The sequence below is a fragment of the Taurulus bubalis genome (assembly GCF_910589615.1).
Source record: "Taurulus bubalis genome assembly, chromosome: 13".
Lineage (NCBI taxonomy): Eukaryota > Metazoa > Chordata > Actinopteri > Perciformes > Cottidae > Taurulus > Taurulus bubalis.
In genome coordinates, this window is record NC_136601.1 from 7,703,588 (window position 1) to 7,726,480 (window position 22,893).

At 41.2% G+C, this 22,893-nt stretch overlaps 1 protein-coding gene across 1 annotated transcript in view; it reads left to right on the forward strand.

Moving 5' to 3' along the window:
* slit3 (slit homolog 3) overlaps window positions 1-22,893 on the forward strand; it is a gene marked incomplete at both ends in the record, with an annotated part of 226,119 nt that overhangs the window by 182,016 nt on the left and 21,210 nt on the right. Inside the window, 13 exons of the mRNA XM_079228276.1 lie at window positions 794-868; window positions 2,450-2,593; window positions 3,840-3,983; window positions 6,503-6,666; window positions 10,246-10,378; window positions 11,960-12,028; window positions 12,165-12,236; window positions 13,633-13,704; window positions 16,290-16,361; window positions 16,449-16,531; window positions 16,646-16,726; window positions 18,222-18,346; window positions 20,881-20,978. Of these exons, the coding sequence (XP_079084402.1) occupies window positions 794-868; window positions 2,450-2,593; window positions 3,840-3,983; window positions 6,503-6,666; window positions 10,246-10,378; window positions 11,960-12,028; window positions 12,165-12,236; window positions 13,633-13,704; window positions 16,290-16,361; window positions 16,449-16,531; window positions 16,646-16,726; window positions 18,222-18,346; window positions 20,881-20,978 (1,332 nt within the window). The remainder of the gene's footprint in view (window positions 1-793; window positions 869-2,449; window positions 2,594-3,839; window positions 3,984-6,502; window positions 6,667-10,245; window positions 10,379-11,959; window positions 12,029-12,164; window positions 12,237-13,632; window positions 13,705-16,289; window positions 16,362-16,448; window positions 16,532-16,645; window positions 16,727-18,221; window positions 18,347-20,880; window positions 20,979-22,893) is intronic.

The window sequence follows — 22,893 nt, forward strand, 5'->3', positions numbered from 1 at the left end:
GGCTTATATATTTGTGACTCTCTTTTTCTCTTCTGTCTATCTTTCCGTCTTTCTTCTCTTCCCACTAGCCTCACACATCCTTGACACTGGCCTTGTGAGTGTGCAATAAGTATAAAGGAATCAGTTTTAGGAGAATTATTTGCACTCAATACATTTGTACTTTTACTGCATCACAAGATAAATAGATTGCAAAGGTTGTATCTGTACTCTTTGTTGTTTTATCTATACGGACCTTGCAATGTTATTTCAGTATGGCCTCATCCAGGTGGATCAATCTTTAAACTCCCCCTGTATCTCATTAGAAAGTGTCCCCTCCAGCTGAACTTTCACTTTCTTTCCTCCATTTCTCTCACTCTGCCTCTTTCACACACACACACTCTCAGACACAGATACACAAAGAGCATCCTTTTTTTTCTACACCCTTTTAGTACAAATTACCTCAATAAAGCAGATGTCGGGCTTCCTATCTCTCAAACGGTTTTCTCTGGGCTTAAGGGCAGTGTGGATATTGATGACCGCATAGAAAAGATTCATTGCTCTTCTCCATCTTCTTTTCTCCAGTATGTTTAATTATTCTTCACTTCCCCCCTCTGGTTTTGCGGCACATCATACTTCAATGGTCACTAAAGGCCTCTTAACCTTCATGCGGTCATCCCCCCCTCACTTGCATCCTCTCTCTCTCTCTCCATCTTGTGTGTGTGCGTACGTAAAGTTGTCTGTATTGACTTCAAAGCAGTTTGTTTTCATGGCAGAATTAATGTCTAACCAAATTCCTCCATCATTCTCTCTTTAGGAGGTTAAACGACAACGAGATTGCCGTCCTGGAGGCAACGGGGACATTTAAGAAGCTGCCTAACTTGAAGAAGATGTACGTATTCTTCTTGCATTTATTTATTCAATACATCATGCATGCATTTATCCAATTCTTCCCCTGAAAAGGAGGTTGAGAATCTTGTTTTGAATGGCATAGTGCTCTTTTTGAGTTGTTCAATATATTGCTGACAGAGGACTGAAGGAATCACATTGCAATTAAAAGGGTGAGGGTTTGAAAAAATAAGAACAGATGGATGTGAACAGATGGAACTTTGTGGAGGTCAGAGTTAAGGGATGCAAGAAGACGTAGAAGTGAAGAGAGAGGATGGAAAGGAAGGAGGAATGGTGATAAGGGGATGGCAATGGAAGAGAAAGAGAGAAGGATGGAAGCGATAGACAATAATAAGGAGGGAGGAAGGGAAGGATGAAGATAAGAGTGTGAGGAAACATACATGCAAAGTGGCCCGAGGTGAAAATTAGAGTGACATGAGTGAGGAAAGGAGGAAGAGGAGTGGCTGGAGACAAGTAAGAGAAATCAAGGGAACGAGAGAGACAGAGAGTAGGACGGGTGGGTGGAAGCTATGGAGGAAGCGAATATTAAATGGAAATTGAAGATGGGCCTTTGGTTCAGATTTACAGTCACTCCTTATCTACAACCTCCTCTCGGTTTGTGTATGTGTGTCGGGGTGTGTGTGTGTGTGTGTGTGTGTGTGTGTGTGTGTGTGTGTGTGTGTGTCAGAGCAAGATAGAGAAACACAGAGGTTGATTTATTGGAAAGGAAATTGCTAACCATCTAGCAGTGTCAGTGACGATATAGATTGGCTAACACTCATTTCCATTTTCCTTCTCTCAATTCCTTTCCTCTCTTCTTCATCTCCTCCTTTCCACCCATATTTTCCCTTATCCTTGCATCTGCTATGCTACTTTTCATTTTACTCTAAGTTTGTCTGCAATCATTTAATTTTTTAACTCTCCCCATCCACTTCCTACTCTTTACCTCTTCTCCTCTCCTCTCCTCTCCTCTCCTCTCCTCTCCTCTCCTCTCATCTTCCATAAAGCTGATAAGAGGAAACACAAAACTATGAATGGAAGCTACAGTAGTTGTGATAGCTATCATCTCAAGTTATTGTCTCGGTGGCCAAGTGCTCTCTTTTCATTTTTCTCATTATGTGCAAGGAAGAGAGATAGCAATAATTTCCAGTTGTCTGTGACCACTTGTCTCATTTTCTTTCACATGTGTGTGGGTGTGTGGGTGTGTGTGTGTGTGTGTGTGTGTGTGTGTGTGTGTGTGTGTGTGTGTGTGTGTGTGTGTGTATGTGCTTTGTAGTGTATAGAGTGATGAGTCTATGCTGTTATATCTCTGGTACAAGAAGAGGATATTAAGATGAAGGAGAGAAGAGTTAACATTTATTAGTTGAAGGGGCATGATTGATTATTGCAATTAAACTTAGAACATTATGTATATGTGTGTGTATGTGTGTCTGTGTGCGTGTGTGTGCATACAAACACTTAATATGTGTCTGCATGCGGTTATCTTGCAGGTGGTTATCCTCCCTGTACTGTAGTTAAATCAAAGCAGAATTTTTTTTAATGAAAAACAGCCAAATCTGAACATCCTAATTTGTCCTTCCTCCAGAAACTTCAGCAACAACAAGCTGAGGGACATCCGTGACGGCGCCTTTGACGGAGCGGTGGGAGTTTTAGAGCTGCTGCTGACGGGGAACAAGCTAACTGGACTGCAGGGACGCATGTTCAAAGGCCTCAGTGGCCTGAAAACACTGTAAGTCTGGTTAACATTATAGTGTGTGTGTCTGTGTGTGTGTGTGCATGTGCGTGTGTTTAACACTGTATTTATGTGGGTAGTGGTCTGCTTGTTAAGAAAGTGAATACCGTGCCATTATGCAGGCTACATGTAACCCCACAAGTCTCCATGTTCCTCCCACTCTGCAGAACGCTAATGCTAATGAATTTGAAATATGTAAAAATCTGTTTTCTTCTATGACTAGATGTACTACAAAGAACAAAGCAAATTGCTTTTGATGCACAGATCAAACACAGCAGCTATAAAATCAGCTGAAACCTTTTTGACTATTTATAGTTAGGTTGTCCCCACTGTCCGAGGGCTATTATTGGTCCTGGTCGCGACGCCTTAAACCACCGTGCAGACTATGACTTATGTTAGCATCTGACTTATGGTGAACTCCATTCACTTTTTTCTCCATGATTAAAAAGAGAGGACCAGAATTGTTTACTCACTCACCCTGAAATCAAAGCTGATGACAGCATATTGTTGCTCCTCTAATTTGGGCACCCACCATAAATAGGCTAGCGTCTAATTAGGGGTTACAGGATTGTGTACGAAATCATGAGCAAATGTTGTCTGTGTATGCTCAGTAATGACTAACTAATGCTATCATGTATATATATATATGTCGGCTAATGACTCTCTAATGGCATCATTGCTGTCTCTGTATTATGTTAAGAGGCTCCCTGCTCCAGTAATAGCCTTGCTAACTAGGTTAGCCTGTCCCAGAGATCGCTAATGCTAACTAACTCAGTTAGCCTGGTCCCACATGACTGCATGTCAAAAGCTAATGTCATATTGCAGACTCTGTTTGTCTGGGGACTGGTTCGAATTTACCTTCTGCTTTCTGTCTGTGTATTTATTCGCAATGTTCCTTACATCGTCTTTGTCTCTTGTTATCCAACCAAAGTTTGTACATTTTGTATTTTTTAGCCAACTGTTTACAAGACAAACTGTTTCATTAGACACAGAGCAAACTTTAAAACCGCCTGTTGAAACAACATCAACATGAAAGAGTAAAGTGTAAAGAGTATCATAAACTCTTGAGTCATCAGTTCATTGTTTAAGCTTTTAACAAACCTGATTTAAGATCTGGGGCGATGAAATATTAACATGAGACTTTGGAGTTTGTGCTTTGGAGATTTCACTGTGATCTTCAAGGTAAAATTTAAATGTTTTTAGCTTTTCGTTCATTAAATATAGTTGATATTTGTGTTTCCAGAATGCTGCGGAGCAACCAGATCAGCTGCATTGACAACAGCACTTTCACGGGTCTGAGCTCGGTGCGCCTGCTCTCGCTGTACGACAACAGGATCTCCAGCATCGCCCCAGGAGCCTTCTCCACCCTGCACTCCCTGTCTACTATGTGAGTCTCATCTGACAACCTTTCTCTGTCTTGCTGCTTATTTTCTTTGGGTTTTTGTTGTTGTTATTGTAGTTTTTTCCAATATTCATCCTATTATTCTCCCCATCTCGCAATGTGTGCAGCAATCACTTTTTGTCTACCTTGAGATCTGGCAGATTCTCAACCCTCCTTTGTCTCTACTTCTTTCTTTATATCCTCCTTTATGTCTTTCCTCCAACTTCTCAGAGTCGAGCTCTGCTGTGGGATTTATCTACCATGCAACACGTACACACACACACACACACACACACACACACACACACACACACACACACACACACATTTACACACGCGTTGCTCTCTGGATGCTGTTCTCCTCCCAGATGCTCTCCATCACTATCGACTAGATTGGTCTGGATCCCAGAACAGTTATCAAAGCTAAATATATCTCAGCATCACACACACACACACACACACACACACACACACACACACACACACACACACACACACACACACACACACACACACACGCCCACACATATGGACACACACAAGAGCATCTGCAAGCTTGTTTCTCAAGATGAACACACCAGCTGCAACCAAGATATTCATTTTTGGATGGTTTATTTGTGTTTTTGGTGTGAATATGTAGGTGTGTGTGTGTGTGTGTGTGTGTGTGTGTGTGTGTGTGTGTGTGTGTGTGTGTGTGTGTGTGTGTGTGCGTGTGCGTTTAGAGGTTCCATGCTTTCTTTTGTGTGATGATGATGCATGATGTTCATCCTGTCCAGAGATGTACAGAAACAACTTCCATGAAGTAAAGTTATTTTCTTCTTCAGTCTTCTGACCACCCAGATGTGACGGTTGTAAATAATAGATTATTTTCATCTTAATAAAACATTACAGGTTGAGTTTTATATCTTTTTTTAACCGTGAACGCACAGACATACCGAGCTAAAAAAAAATGCCTCCTCACATCCTCCCTACTCTCACTTTCATTTTCCTCCATGCTTCCTTCTCTTGTTCTGCCTTTTGTTCTCGCTCTCTGTCCTGCTGTGTACCTGTCACCTTTGATTCAAGTTTCTACTTGAGTCTTTTTGGAGGAAAGGTGGGAGACAAGAGAGGAGAAATGGGGACACGGTAGAGGGAGGATGGATGGTGGATGCATTCGTGCATAAACTCAAGTTGCCTCAGTGGGGCTGTTGGTGATTATCACTACAAAAATGAAACGATATTCTATTTTCATCATCCCTGTCATTTTTCACTGTCATTCTTTATTCCAGCATCATTTTTTCATTGGCCTTGCAGTAACACTTGACTGTGTATGCAACACCCGCCTGCTGTTTGGTGTGAAGAAAAGATGGAGTTTTTATTTCTTGAGCTTCCATTCTTCACACCTTCTCTGTTCATTTCCTTATCTTTCCTCTGTCTTTCTCCCCATCTCCCTCTCTATTTCTAATATCAGTCTCCATTTGTAGAGCATTGTTTCCCAATAGAGTTTCCCCGTTTAATTAAAAGATTAACACATTGTTACGGAAGGAAGGGATTTAGCATAGGTCTGGATGCCAGGCAGCGAGGTCAATTCATTACAAGGAAATGAGGAAATAACTCGTCCCTATCTGCAGCAGCAAACCATTAATATTCTAGCACAAACAGCAACATTCAGGTTTATTAGTTCATCAGACACAGTGAGAGGCAAGATGTGCACTTGCACATGTCTTGACACGATTTGGAGGCACGCCATCATCATTAAAGAGATAGGGATGATTTGTTATACTGCTGAAAATTGTATTACCTAAGTTTTCCTCTTATAGTTTCAGTCATTTATACCACCCATAAAAAAATCATTGCTGAACTGTATTGAATTTAAAGCAGCAGTTAGCTGTGAAGAAAACATACCCCGTCTAGTATGTCTGCTGATGCCTCCGAGGGCCCCAGTGAGCATCAATATTACATGAGCAGCGTAACAAAGGCAACAAAATGCAATGAGGGGTGATCATAAATGGATAAAATGTACAGATAACCTTTTCTTTTTTCTTTCTCTCTTTCACAATGTCTCACTCTGCCACCTTTTCCTTTCCATTCCCCTTCTCTCTTGTACTTTTCAAAATGAATAAAATCAACTGATGACCTTTTCTGTTTGCCTCTCTTTTGTTCCCCGTCTCTCCATTTCACTCTTTGTCTTTTATTATTCAAGTGTTCCAAAAAACAATCTATGTGGTTTGCAGTGTATAATACGATGCACACTGCTACAGTATAATAATTAATAATATTATCATTGGGAATTGTTCAAGAATAAGTTGGTGATGATCACTCTCTTTTGCCTTTTTGTTGTTTTTGTGATCTTATGTTGGGTCTTGTCTGTCTCCTCAGAATGTATTCATCAATATTTTTTTTCCCCATGTGCATAATTTTTCGATTAAGAATTATTCATTAATTTCAGTATATGAAAAATAACTACAATTGTGTCCATGTTCAAGAGGCTTCCAATACGAGTGACCCTGTTAAAAAGGATTTCCCTCTCTCTCTCTCTGTCATAGTAACCTCCTGTCCAACCCGTATGCGTGTGATTGTCATTTGGCCTGGCTGGGTCAGTGGCTGAAGAAGACCAGGGTGGTCAGTGGAAACCCTCGCTGTCAGAAGCCCGCCTTCCTGAAGGAGATCCCCATCCAGGATGTGGCCACACCAGACTTCACATGCGACGGTGAGCCAATCTCTCGCTCTGCTTCTGTCGTGAACAACACTTGAACCTGTATAGGGCTGGTCTCCACAGGATGTGCAGCTAGCTTTTAAAAATGACACTGGCGTGTCCGAAAAACCAGGAAGGCCACAGCCTGAAACCTGAAAGAAATAGCACATGTCACTCAGAAGCCATGTCCTGAATAGATAAGCGCACGAGTCAAGTGATATAATTACTGAAGTAAATGTTATCAAGGAAGGTTGTTTTATGCTTGGCGTATGTAATTATTTATCAAGTCCTTTGTGAGACATCAAGGTTGGTAACGCCAGAAGAAAAGTAAGACTCTAATGAAATAGAGAAATTCCTGGACATGCCACAGAGAATACTAGTTATATCATTACAACTGCATTTCCCAGAGTGACTTACAATGAGGGCCCTAATTTCCCAAAGGACGATGAATTGTTCTCCTGGCGAACTTGCTATTATATGAATTAAATCTTGTCACATCCTCGGGTACGTCAACTCTTTTTGTTTGCACTGGACTCGACTGAAATTCTTCAGTCTGATTCTTGTCTTTTTGTGCCAAACATAAAACAATCCTTCCAAAAGACTAATTGCCCAAGCTTCCATCATGCCTTGTCTTCAGACGGCAGATACACACACACACACACACACACACACACACACACACACACACACATCATCAGCGGGGTATCTTGAGGACAGAGTGATCGGTAACTACTGACAAACAGCAGCCGTAGATGACATCAGCTTGTGGTTTCTACAGTGACGTTGCTGTTACCACAACGATGCCTGCCTATTGCAACTCAGGCCTTCCTTTTGGCGCCAAGTTTGACGCCACAGACAAAGTGTGGTCTGGCTCTGATGTCGATTACATCTTTGTTTCTTTTCCTCCCTTTTTCTGTCTTAATAGCTTTACGCTTTAAACTCTTTTCGATCTCCTCTTTTTCTATCTTTCCATCTCGTTCAGCCTCTCTCTCGCTCCTGAGTTCCTTAGAATTTATTACACTTTTCTAATTTCCTGTAGCTGTGCTGCAACCATTTACTGAAAATGAGTTTGGAAAGTAGTTAGCCTGCTTGGCCCAAGTAAGGAAACTGTAAGATGTTATCAGATCTTAATATTCATTCATGCATCTTGCCTGCACACACACACACACACACACACACACACACACACACACACACACACACACACACACACACACACACACACACACACACACACACACACACACACACACACACACACACAGTTACCTTTAAACTCACTGCAGACACATAGATTCAAAGGACTGATACTGCACTCAAGCCTTTGTTCTTCAGTCTTTCTGAGGACCTTACAATGACATTAAATGTCTAATCTTCACTCGATGATAATCTATTATAATACTAGAAAAGTGCACTCAATAGAGTGAAGATCTTTGCCAGGTGTGTCTTCCTGTCCCCTCCCAAATAATGACGAGTTGAATCTCACTCGGTTGTCCCTTCCGGCTTCTTTACAGGCGAGATGTCTGTGAAGATAACAAAATGGGGATTTATTAATCTTGTATCATGCCTTACTTCAGTGGACTCAATCTACAGATGCTTCGAAAATGAGTGCTGATGCTTGCTTGTATCCGAGCTGATAGCCAGGAATCACTACTGAAATATGTGTTGATCACATGCGGCCCTTACTAGCCGATTAAGAGGAGTGAGGAGTAATCAGTCGATGATGGTTTAAAGCAGTCAATAATGTATTTTTTACAAATTGTGAGTCACTAGAACCACACGAGATCCTTGAGCAAACAGTCGTAAATGTGCAAAAAAATATATTAGGCTGATGGGTCAAGTAGTGTGTGTGTGATCAGCCCTGGACAATCAGACAGACAGATACACACACACACACACACACACACACACACACACACACACACACACACACACACACACACACACACCAAGTTCCCCATGTCCAGTCTATTTATAGTTGAGTAAAATGACTGTTTAGTTCTAGAGAGGCAGCCGGGGGAAAGGTAAAGTTAATTGAATTTGTGAGAAGATATTTAGCGCACATTTAGATGTTAGTTCAATCAGCCAACTGTGGAGTGAGTCAGCCCACGGCTTCACCTCCCTGTGGACTCAGCAGCTAAACACTTACACTTTCACACACTTCTCCACACACGCGCACGTAGGCACCCATTTGCTCGACATTTAGACATTAGCACAATTAGAGAACTTCCAAGTGAAGGAGGAAATGGCCATAGGACAGGGGGAGATAGCTATTTAACGAAACTAAATGTGAACCCGACTCCTACACTTCTACATTAGACGCATGCGTGTATATCATTGCAGCCCATGGCAGCATATTGGCAAACAGGCACAACACAACCACACAGCCAAGTATGAACTGACAGTAGATGAGCATAAACTTGGCCTCTTTCTTTCTCTCTACAGGCACACAAATTGCAGTTGTGTTATGATTGGCTTACTGTCGAGTCGTCATTATCCTTCATTATGGTTTAAACTCGGCTTGTTTCACATTTGGGACCGCAGTTCAAGTATTTACATGCTGCAGCTCTAAATTAAAGCTGTGTGTGTGTGTGTGTGTGTGTGTGTGTGTGTGTGTGTGTGTGTGTGTGTGTGTGTGTGTGTGTGTGTGTGTGTGTGTGTGTTTGTCTGTCAGTCAAGTAAATTGAGGGCGTTTTTAGCCAAGAACAAATCTCTAGTCTGTGATCCTTCTTATCTCTAAGTGTTAAACGATTATAATCACTCAGATGTTTTTAGTCCCTGCCATATGTTTGTGTGCATGTGTGTGTGTGAAACATAGCTGCACAGCCTGAGCAGTCTTTCTAACAGACCAACTGTTCAGTTTACCAAAATCACTGAAGAAAAAGAAAAAAACTGTTTTTGTTTTTTCATGACTCAAGGTGTCAATTCAAAGCTGAAAACCAACGGTGTTAACATGGTTTCCAATCTTAAATAGAAAGGTTTGGAATAAAAAAGTTATTTATTTGGATAGATATGATCTCATGCAATTGTTTAAGGGCATTCTCATCTTGGTATGACAAACAATGCAGGAAGCTCAGCATGACTGCAAGGGACTTTTCAAACTTACTGCAGGCCAACCCATCAACATCTGGTCAGTACCTTGCTGTGACCTGCCTCAGGTCCTGAACCAGATGTTGAATCACACCGGTGTAGCTGATTTTTGCTGCCTCTGGTCATTTGAAATGGATTGTAAAGTACTCTTTAAAAGTGCTGAGTTGATTAAATCTGACCAAGTATCACACTTAAAGGTCAGTCTTTATCTCTATGCATCCCTCTCTCTCTCTCTCTCTCTCTCTCTCTCTCTCTCTCTCTCTCTCTGTCTCTCTCGGTTTCTCTCCCTTTGTTCTCCCTATTCTCTCCCTCGTGTTTGCCCTAACCTGTTCAACCTCCTGTCCCTCGGTCAAACTCATTTCCTCCTTCCTTTTACCTCCCACTGTTGCTCTTTTTCTTTTTCTCTCACCTCTGTCCCCTTTTTTAATTTGCCTGTCCTTCTCCGTTCTCCTTCTTTCTCTTTGTCTGATATCACACTCTGTGCCCCTCTCTCTCTCTCTCCAGGTGCTGAGGATAATGGTTGCCTTCCTTCGTCTAGTTGTCCAGACGTTTGCACGTGCACAGACGGCGTGGTGCGATGCAGCAATAGAGGGCTGCACTCTCTGCCCAAGGGCATTCCCAAGGACACCACAGAGCTGTGAGTCACGCATGCACTCACACGAAGACACGCACAGGCTCAAACACAAGGATGCACACTTTCACTTTTGTTCAAATAAACCGACTCAAGAGCCAATGAGCGTACCTGCAGACATGTACATCCACACAAACAGAAATGGGCATCGCTTACTCTCCACTAAAGTCACAACCACACACATACATACATACACACAGTGCTGCAGTCCAATATTGATGCTGCAGTTTGCCCTCTGCTGCTTCAGGAACTAACAAACCACACACAAATGCACACACACACACACACACACACACACACACACACACACACACACACACACACACACACACACACACACACTGTTTGTTTGGATGTTAATGTCCTAAATCTAAGAAGCACTGCAGATATGTTAATCTATCTACAACACAGCTTAGAGGAGACATCAGAAAGTCTTACAATATTTAAAAAAAATGACTTCTTCAATATTATAATGTTATAATACCAAAGACACCAAAGAGAAGAAGCCAAGGTCCACTTGTTACATTCAAAAGTGTTGCCATAACTGTGATGGTCCTTCCAAACTTTTAGTACATGACTGACAAGAGAAAATCAAAATGTTTTGTTTATAGTAGTTTTGATTATGTATTTGGCTTTTGATTTATCTCTATAGGACAGCTGCTACATTGTGTAACTTGTCTTGTATCCATGTAATAAAGACAGAGTCCAATATAGGAAATATCTATAATGATAGTAATTGTACAAGAGTAAAACAATGTAAACGAGATTAGGACATTTAGAAAAAAAGTTGGAACACAATCTGTCGTAGGGGAGGTGAATAATTGCACACACATACACACAGAAACCCCTCTAGCTGTGAAATAGGTCTGCTCTGCGAGGTCAATAGCAGTGATTAGGTATTGATCAGGCCGAAGAAGACACTCCATCATACTGTCCACATGACCTACTTATGACCTGAGAGAGGAGCAGAGACAGATCATAAAGTGTGTGTGTATGTGTGTATGTGTGTGTGTGTGTGTGTGTGTGTGTGTGTGTGTGTGTGTGTGTGTGTGTGTGTGTGTGTGTGTAGGTGTGTGTGTGTGTGTGTGTGTGTGTGTGTGTGTGTGTGTGTGCGTGTGTTTGAGTATTTATGTTCGTTAACTTGTCCCACACATACTCACAAACACAGAGGGATCAGTAGGTGGATGATGTATATCCGCAGTGGTTGGAATATGTGTTTAACACTACATGTTAAAATGTTAAACTGTTATATTGGTGCCACGCTCCTCCTCCTATATATATATATATATACGTATATATATATATATATATATATATATATATATATATATATATATATATATATATATATAAAGTTAGATTTTGGTCTTGTCTAACAATTGTTTAGCCGAACAAATAGTGCTTCATTTTGTGATATACACATCCTACTGTCTGTAAATGTCCTTGAGCTTGAGAATATTCTCCTGCACTCTTTAATGTGACAGAAGTTGCAAAATCAAACCCTTTGTGTGCTATATATCGACATGTTCTTACCCCCACATGCCTCTATCTGTACATTCTACATTAACTATGCATTTTTCCTTGCAGTTACCTGGAGGGCAATATGCTGGCATCTGTGCCCAAGGAGCTGTCGGGCCTGAGGCAGCTGTCATTGGTGTATGTACCCCTCACATAACCTTGAATACACATGTCTGTGTGCGGACAGTTTGGAAACCCACAATGCATCTGTTCAGTATGTTCTGTGTGTGGATATTTGTCTGTGTGCACTCACTGCATCCTTGTATCTGCACAGAGACCTGAGCAACAACAGCATCAGCATATTGGCCCCCTCCACCTTCAGCAACATGACTCAACTAGCCACACTGTGAGTTATAATGGCGACGCACACACCTAGTCATGAATACACACATCCCCACCCATGTGTTGATGGGATGGGTGTGTGTGTAAGGTTAAAAACCACAAGATAAATCAGTGTTTTCTTCTCTTAACTTTGATTAATCGCCTATCATCTCTCCCCTCATATTTTCATGCTTTTTCTTCTTTCCCATTTCTTGTCTGTATCTTCTGTCCTCCTTTTACCCCGAAAATCACTTCACTCCTCTGCCTGTTTTTTTATTCTCTCACCTCCATCTCATCCATCTCATTTCAAGCCTCTCTTGTATATCATTTTGTATCGTCGTCCTCTTTCATTGCTTTGCTAACATGTGGTATATTGCCTTTCTATTTTCTTACTCCTTTCAAAATTGTCCTTTCACTTCTACCCACTCAATGAATCTGTTGAATTATAATCTTCTGAAGAGCCTCTCAAATTCCCCTCTCTTCAATACTTTCCTGCCATTCTGTCGTACATACAAATTGTCTTTATTATATTAACTTGGTCTTTTTTCTTTTCTTTTCTTTCTTTTCTTTTTCATAACATTGATTTTTCATCAATTTAGGGGATTTTTTTGAGTCCAGGGAAAGTACATTTGCTCTTTTCCAGCAACGCCCAGTTTTTATATGTCATAGAGGTGCACTCATTCACGCCTGGGAGCTGCCCAGTGCAACCACAGGCCTCTACTGTTAGCTCACAGATAGCATCAGTGGAACACTTGCTGAGTTAAATGCCTTGCTCAAGCACACATTGCCAAGAGCTGAAGAGGTAGAGGAGAGTGTTTCTTTTTCCAAATTAGATTTTCTTAAAGGCACAAGTCAAATTTTCCTAAAAAAACAATATAGAGTCAAACCTGTTCAGAGTCAATGTTCTAGGCTACTGCTGTCTTCAGCATAATCATCAGACAGCACGAGGATCCTTATATAGTATGACAAAGTCTTGAAAAATTAAAGAATCCTGGAACTATATCTTCTTTGACCTTGATCAGAATGCTGTCCTTAAACTAAATGTGTGGTTCATTAGTAGTTTTAAAAGTGGGAGGGAAAAAACTCCTGTGGTGTGGGAGCCTCATCTTTGCCTCTGACAGTAGTGTTTTTTTTTTTTATCTCTTCCCACTTCTTCTACTTCATTTGAAATGTGACCTTCATGTTTATTTCCCATTGTTTCACCTACAGCGGCTACAGGTTCAGCATTAAAACCAAATCTGCTGTGTCATCTCTCCTGCCCTCCCTCTTCTTTATCTCTCCATTATTTTTATGCAATCAGGGATGTAGTCTAAAAGGACAAAGATAACATGAGCACAAACAAGAAAATAATATTGCGATAAAGCAGCATCCTGAGTCACAAAGTGTGTGTTGTGACCTTGTTCATGTCCTCTGTCTTCCAGCATCCTGAGTTATAACCAGATTCGCTGCATCCCGGTCCATGCCTTCGACGGGCTCAAGTCACTTCGCCTGCTGTGAGTAGCAAGCTTCATCTTCAAGTGCTGCAGTGGATTCAATATTCAACACTCCCCTTTGCAAGTTATAGTGCTGAGCTAAATCAAAGTTTAATCACTCCCTTGGTTCCAGGCCGAGTGCCATGTTAAGACCCAGTCACAAAATGAGTCACAGCCACCCAATCATTTGTTGTTTTAGGGTACTAAAAAAGATAAAAGTGACAATCTCTCATCTCCTCTTTAATACTCCCTCTCTATCTTCATACTCTCTCTCTCTCTCTCTCTCTCTTTCTCTCTCTCTCTCCGCCCAATGTTGTGTTTGATGGATCGACCTTCAGCCTCTGTTTCTCTCAGTCATCCATCTGCTTGTCCACCCTCTGTCTCGCAAACCTCGCACGCGCACACGCACAGTGTGAATATTTCTGTCTGACCATCCTCTCACACACATACGAGCTGGTGCTCACACTTTCAGTACTAGAACGACAGCAGAAGTACTGCCAAATAGCCTTTTAATTTGTACGTTGACCGTACACCTCTACATCACTGCGGCAAGGTGATAACTTAAATCCCTCCAGGTCAGAACAAACAACATTTTCAGCGAGCGTTAAATTGCTCTTTAAGATTATGGAGCATCTCTTAAAATGTCAGTTTAGCTGAATGACAAGAAAAAATAATCCTTACACTACTATCCGCCTCTGAGATTTGCACCTCTACTCCAATATGATGAAGGTGAATGAAATTTCTCTTTTGATGAACAGAAAATGTATTTTTTTATCACCAAAAATGCAAGGCGGTTTACAAGGTTTGCAGATATATTATTTAACCACAACCTGCTTGTTTTTTAGGCTCTCAAAAGTAAGACATTGTCCATAACCCCTGATGTTTCGTATCGCAAAGACAATGAGGCTACTTGCCCCTTTTGCTTTACTGAATAGTGCACACTATGGTGGGAATGTCTGAACGCTCCTGCTGTGGTTAGTTAACAGGTTTGTTTTTGGTGCCAAAAGGTTGAGGCTGATGATCTTAACTTTCTAGTTTGTAGTATTATTGGCTCAAAATTAAAAAGGTAAAGATCTGTTGGAATGTTACAATCTTTACGAATATGTTAAATCGAGATGAAAAAATTATCGGAGATACTTAAACTTTTTGGTATTCTCTATAGACATTTCTTCCCAAACTTTGACCACCATCGTTTGTTCAGATATTCATTGTCATCGGACAGCTTTGTCCCTGGCCCTTCCTCAGTATATCGACTGTATCTCTTCTGAGGCTTTCACCTTGCAGAACTTTCGTCATTATCTGTTTTGTTTTTTGTTTCTTTCCTCCTTTCTTCCTTTCATTTTAGTTGATGTTGCCGTGGGGACTGATCCCTCCATGCCCCCGCATAGCAACTGGTTGCCAGGCAGCCATCACTGTCACTTCCTCATTACCCACAACCCCCTCTGGGCAAGCCTTTAGACCACCGTACATAGATGCACACCCACACACGCACGCACACACACACACACACACACACACACACACACACACACACACCGTGATGCACACAAACACGTATAGTTGGGTACACTCTAGTACACACTGACCCAAACATGCACACACTGAATTATGCACATAAAAAAAGAATGTCACACACACACACACACACACACACACGTTTCCAATAGTGTTGGTTTGATAGCTGTCCCCTGCTACAGCCCTTCGCTCTAATGGAATGTGAACTTATATCCAGCAGGCAACACACTCAAATGGCGAGACACAAAGGACACACTCACACACTCTGTCTGAGCCCTCGGAGACGAAAGTTTGTAGCACACATACATCCACGCGCACAAACACGTGCAGAAAAACCCGAAGGCACAAAACAGAAAATGCACATGCTCACACCGATACACATCACAGCCTGCATTTTGTCCCTTTGACACAAAGATTTGTTTCACACACACACGCACACACACACACACACACACACACACACACACACACACACACACACACACACACACACACACACACACACAGGCGCCATAGTCTGCCTGATGACCATATGAGTTTATTTTCCATTCAGAGACCAGGACAAGCTTTATTGAAAATAAGCTTTCTGTTTATTTTGTTTTATTCCTTCATCAATATTGTATTTATTTTTCCATTATCGAAGAGGATGATGGTGTGTCTGGGGGTCACGAATAATTTAAATAATTTAGCATGCAGCTAGTCAGGGTTGGTGTATTTGTTTGGTGAAAAGCTGATGTCAGCCAGCGTGGCTGTCGGTTACTTCTGATATGATGGATATAAGGCAGTGTGTCTGTTTAGATATTCATCGTAAAAAGATCCATGAGTGCTGTCGTCTATGAGCTAGCCTTAAAAGCAGCTTCTCCATTTGAAACCCACTCAGTTAATACTAGAAACTAGTAGCTCGTAGCACCCTGAGCTGAAGTCAAAGGTCAAATTCAAATTAAATTAAAAAAAATTAAAAAATAAATAAATAAATTCAAAAATAATCTACCACAAATTTAAGTTAGCAGCGGGTGAAAAGTGACCACTTGAATTTGTAACAAGATCGGTTTTGTGTTTAATATTCATTTACGCCTCTCTCTTTCCTCCAGCACTCTCCATGGTAACGACCTTTCAACCATACCAGAAGGAGCTTTCAACCACCTCACCTCTCTCTCCCACCTGTAAGAGCCGCCCCGTGTCTCTGTTTGTGTGTAGAAGTGTCTTTCATGCAGGTGCTGTGGTTTACACTTTTAATTGTGTGTGTCTAGGGCTCTTGGTGCCAACCCCCTGTACTGTAACTGTGACCTGCGCTGGCTTTCTCAGTGGGTCAAGGCTGGCTTCAAAGAGCCTGGTAAGACGGAAAATCACCATCATGAAGCTGTTAGAAAACCTGTATTTAAAATATGACATGTTGTCTGCTCTCATGTGCATCTCATATGAAGTTGATTTGTGTGTGTTTTTGCAGGCATTGCTCGTTGCACTGGGCCTCCAGATATGGCCGACAGGCTACTGCTCACCACACCACTCAACAGATTTCAGTGTAAAGGTAAAGGTGTCCTCTTTACCACCCCCACCATGTCCTATTGGTGGCCCATGCATACCTGTGTTGGCACTGGATTCATTCCTGGATTTAATCAGATTAGTGCACAGAAAGGTGGAAAAAACGTGAATCATTTCTGTGTGTTGTACCTTTCAACAGTAACTGAACCGTTGTTCCATTATCTTACCAAAGTCCTGACTTTTAAGAAGTTTGACCCTTTTACTTGTTTGGATTGTTGAAGTATATCATTCTGGACCTTGTAGCGTTCCAGTGGAAGTAAATCTGTGTGATCTACTTTCCTTCCACTGCTCTGGGTTTTGTCTTCAGGCAGTCTTCTGGCCAATAGTTGGACCTTAATCCAGTCTCAGGGCGAGTTTCAGTGTTTTAAGTGGGCTGCCAATGGTTTGATATCTAGCCCAAAATCATGCAGATTATGAAATTCGCAAACTGTTAACTGCTCATTGATCTCAAAGTGGGTGTGAATGTGTTTATCTCTCTCTCCGCGTGTTAGCTGTGTGGTACAGTAACCTGTCCGGGGTCCAGTCTAATTCTCACCCAATGCATGCTGGGATTGGCTCCAGTAATATGGAATAAATCAAATGTCTGGTGTTTATGTCAGGAACTTCTGTGCAGCTTTTCCACGTCTTCTGAGCACATTGATGAAATTGTTTCTCTGTAAACAAGTTAAGTTTATTGAGATATTGAATCACATCAGCTAAGATTAGGAGAGGAATGCTTTAAAGCCACATTGATTAACCTGTTTTTGTAAATACTGCAGTTAAGAATTTTAGCATGGTAGCATATTTGTTATATTTCTAATTTCTGAAAAATATAATGTGTGAGCTTGCTTGTGCGGTTCAGCCATGTCAGTGATACACCATGCTATTTTCTAAAAGAGGATGTCCTGTGTTCATCGATGAAGACTCAAAAAAACTGCCTCCCCTGAGTTGTATTTCAGTCAGACTACAGGAGAACAGACTACAGGAGCAGCAGACCTCTAACATACATGCCCCAGGGCTCCCCTGCTCTCAGGCCAGAGGGAAAGATCATTTATTAGTAGACCTTTTTTAAACAGAGGGAAAATACATCTTGAATGTAATGGTCCTGCATGTACAAATAAACCCGAAACTCAGGGATGCAAGAGGAATAGCTGGTGTAGGTTTTTCCATAAGAAAGTACAAAGTGGACTGTGACTCAGGTGCTGAGATCACACTCTTGTGGAGGTATAGAGGGACCTCACGTCATCACCCTAAATCAAATACTCTCCCCCTCCTCTTGCTCGAGGAAACAAATCACTTTTATTGCTCTCCTAAGCTCTTACTTGTCTTATCATGTAAGGCCTTTTCTTAGCACACCATCCATTAAATGTAGTCTGTGGCCGAGCCGTTTAGCGCAATGTAACTAAATAGGTATCTCTCGGCCTTTGACACTCTCCTTATCTTCATCCCTCCTCTCCCCCCTTCTTCTTTCTAATCTCATCTGCCTCTGTTTTCTGTCTCAGGTCCAGTAGATATCAGCCTGATGTCAAAGTGTGCCCCCTGCCTGGCAGCACCCTGTCAAAACAATGGCACCTGTGTCTCCGATACGACGGGATCCTACCACTGCACCTGTCCATATGGATTCAAGGTGAGACACTCGATAGAGACACTTTTACGTGGAAGGGGGTAACCGGAGAGGACGTGCTTAGTGCTTAGTTTTCCACAGAAGCCAGCCTTTCTTCATCTCAAAAGCACTGCAGTTAACTAAATATTCAATATATTACTGTGAAATTCCAGAGCACCAAACAATAATTTCTCTATTCATCATTTTTTTTTAACTCTGTTATCCCATTTCAATTAATGTTGTCTCTTGTATGTATGTATTTATTGCTGTGGTAAGTCTTAGTTGTTAGGTTCAACATCTCTACCACCCACTATGAAACATTAGAGACATTTCCAAATTGGCTCATCAAGAGTGTAGATATAGTTTAACAGATGTGGGAACAGAACAAATCAATCCCATAGTCCCATGTTCTTTCTCCTGACCCCCAATACCTACGCTGTCACACAAATAACCATTATGTTGGTGGTTCCTCTGTATTCTAAAGCTTGTGAATTGTCAAATCCAGGCGGCAGCAAAAAGTGTTGCTTTTGCTGACCAGTTCATGGAATTGGCCGCATGAGTGAAAGGTATTCGGGATGGATATCCACGCTGCATAAGCCTGTAGTATTAGCAGAATTATCAGGCTTAGCTTCGGCCATGCATGCATAATGTATCTACCTATTCATCAATAGAGGAATGATGACTGCAGCTGGCTGCACTGGAAGGTATTGACTGATCAAAAGACGAAGGGTGTAATAATTGTCAAGACTCCTGCGTTTGGAAAGACATGCAAATCTACTCGTGAGGGGGCGATTTGCATTTAAGGAGTGTGAGTGTGTGTTTAATATATGCGAGTGTCTGCATATGTGTGTGGATTACCTACCAGATTGTCTGCATGTGTGTGTAGAGATCATGGGGTTCAAGCCTGTGTGTGTGTGTGTGTGTGTTTAAAGATACACTTATCGTCTCATGTGTACACACACGCCTCATAACCTTTGGGCTGTTACAGGAGGACAAAGCTTTGGTCTCGCTTTTAATTAAAACATCACTCGCCAAGGTCACAGACTAGGAAACACTGTTGGGTGCACGTGCCTGTGCACGTTCATGTCTGAGTGTATGATTTCCTCTCTGTGTCCACTGGGACAACGTTAATTAAAATGTGTAAGCGGAATCAAAGAAAGAGCAGCAGAGAACAAAAGAGGGAGAGAGAGAACGAGCGGGGGAAGAGAGGAGGAAGTGAGAGAAACTCTTCAACTACAGGAGAGAGTGACAGAGGTGGATTTATAAGAAAAGAGAAATTAGAAAGGGTTAAATGGTGAGAGAGAAAACATCTGACAGAGAGGGATAGTGAGAAAGAGAGAGAGAGGTAGAAAGAGAGTGAAGAAATACCTACAATACATTTAAAAGAAGAGAAGAGGAAATAGTTAAGATGGATGTAGAAGGAAAGCAAGAATAAACGTCCTGTTCTCTGCTTTGATCAGAGGAAGTGGGCGTGTTGGTGGCCAAAGGTTTGGTGGTTTGAAATTAAAACTACAGCCACAGGGCTCAATGTGGTGTGTGTGTGTGTGTGTGTGTGTGTGTGTGTGTGTGTGTGTGTGTGTGTGTGTGTGTGTGTGTGTGTTTGTGTGTGTTTGTAGGACTGATATGCGATACAGTTCCGAGGGAAAGCTGTTTATTTAGAAAATAGGTGTGTGGTGAGAAGAGCAATGAATTAGGGCAGTAGGCTGCGTCTTGCATGTACAGAACACACACACACACACACACACACACACACACACACACACACACACGTGTGGGCTGAATACTGTGATTGTGTGTAAGAGGGAGAAAGACACATTTCAATTAAATGAAAGTTCATTGGGAAAGTTGAGCAGTTGGTTATGGGAAATTGCTATATTTTAGATTGACATACATACATTAATTCAACCCTCTGTCTCTCTGCAAGCTATATTATTTCACCACAACTCAAATAGTATAAAGTGTGGTCCTAAAGCAGAACATTGGTAGTTTATTCAAAGGGCAAAAACTAAAGAGCCACTGTGTGGCCAACCAGACATGTATATATATATATATATATATATATATATATATATATATATATATATATATATATATATATATATATATATATATATATATATATATATATATATATGTATGCATAGGATTACCTACCTGCCTGACTAATATGAAGACATATACTGTAATGCACTGGGAAGTTCTCAAGATCCACCACCCACGTTACATCCAACTAGCAGAAGTTTTCATATTTCAGTCATAAAACTATAGTCCCTCAACAGCTCCCCATAAAGGCTGCCAAGGAATTGAACCCATGTCTCTGGTATGGAAGTGCTTTATCTCCGCACCATTAGCATGTAGCGTATTAGCTCTGACTTTGTTGTGTGTCTGTGGAAACGGTGATGAATATCAGAGAGGCTGAACTCTCTAATATATCTATTATATAGTGAAGTGAACACTTCTAGAAATGTCCTTGTTTGAATAGTGAAATAATCTCTAGAAGGAAAAAAAATCCAATGGTCAATTATTAACTCTTTTTTTTGCCTCGTCCTCTCCTCCAGGGTCAAAACTGTGAAATACCCATCAATGCCTGTATTAGTTTTCCCTGCACGAATGGAGGAACCTGCCACATTCCGCCTGGCCGTGAAGACCACTTCAGGTACAGATCTGTGGTTAACTAATGAGGCTTGTAAAAACACTGAAAAGGGATTGCATGTGTGTTTGTGTGTGTGTTAATGCAACCAACTGTTTGCCTGTTTTCAGTGCAGTTTCTTTTTGTCTTTCAAACCAACATATTTTGGTTTTTATACTACATGTAAGAGATTTAGAGGAATAAAAGAGTAATTTAAAAGAAGTCCTTCAGGAATCCATTCATGCTGTAGGTCAAATCTTATTGCCCTTTCTACCCTACAGCCGCTCTCTATTAGTGGAGACGGTTTAAAAAACTCACCCTATATTCTCATCTGAAGTGAAAATGAACTTTACTCGGCGCCCAGAAATATATACAACATGATTAGAGTGGACAGTCGTCACTGGACAATGCATTATCTGAGATAACAACATACTTTGTCCTTATGATGTGTTTTCCTGCCTGTGTGTGTTGTGGGGTGGGGGAGTTAGACAGGAAGAGAGGGGCCTGTTCAGAGGAAGAACACCCATTTGGGCCGCTCATTAAATCCTTGTGCCCTCTTTGACCTCCTCACTCGCTCAAAGGCACGTTTTAAATTTCTGTCAGTGTCCACAATAGAGTTTCTTAACTGATTCTGCATTAATCTGTCGACTCCCTGTTCACATAATGTACATGCGTGATATTTATTTGACTGTTACAAACAGAATATAATATATGCATTTGATCAAGACTCATTTCTAAGCTGTGGTTTGAAGTTTAAGATTTGATAATGAACAAGGAGAAGGGAAATCTGTTGACGTGAGCATTTTGTTAAATATAATAATAATAAGCATTGGCTCACCAGTGTGAATGTTGCATCTGTGTGTGTTTCGGTTCAATACCATGCAAAGTCAAATTATAGAGATTACTGTACTACTATTGCTAGTTTTTCCCCTTCACACAAGTTCCCAATGCAATATAAAGTGTAAACCCAATGCAGCAAAACAGAAGTATTCAACTGCTCTATTCTGACTGAATACATGCACATGTAATTAAACTGGATATGAACTGCAGGAAAATAAATCCCCCCCTGAAAATCCTCAGTGAACAATTTTAATTTATTAGCTGTGATTTTAAGCTATTGTAAAATATAAGCACATTCATTCATCTATATCTATCCGAGGAAAGCTGTACTTGCTCACCTCTTCACAGTAACCCCTGTTTCACATTCATACGGTTTCACACATTCACACACGGGAGCTGCCCGACACAATCACAGTTTGACTCCTGGCTGCAGAGCAGCTCCACTGGAGATGCCGGGGGTCAAGATGGTCTCAGTGGCAGCTGTTGAGGGAGTGGAGAGTGGAGCTGATACACGATCTCAAACTTGCTTTTCACACTTTGGCCTCATTTGAACATAGTGCTAGGAGACACATTATAACTCTATAAGTAGTGGACCAAACCAAAAGTATTCAAAATTTTACTAATATGATGAATTAAAAACAGACTCTATATCATATGATTTTTTTATTTAGTGCATTTTTTAACAAAACAGCCTTTTTTTGCCATTTAATTGAACCAAACCACATTAAATACACAACATGACATACTTTTTAAAACTCTTTGAAGGGCCAAGGAAGCAGACTTAGAGGTGAAATTGCTTCAATTGAACAAAACATATTAAAATACTATACATTGTGCAAATCAATACTATATCTGTGCATACACTCTTATACTTGTGTGTACGATGCATGCGGACCCATGTCTCTGCCAAAGTTATCAGTGTCTCTCCAAAAAAATCCCCTCTTGACAAACAGCCTTTTGGATTGAAACAATTGTCATAAATATCTTAACCAGATTGCTCTGTTCCTTAACAAGGCCTTTGCCCTTCGTGAAGCTTTGATGTGCGCCTGGCCTTTAACGTCCTGCGTGGTAATGCTATTAGGGGTCTCTTTACCCTTTACAG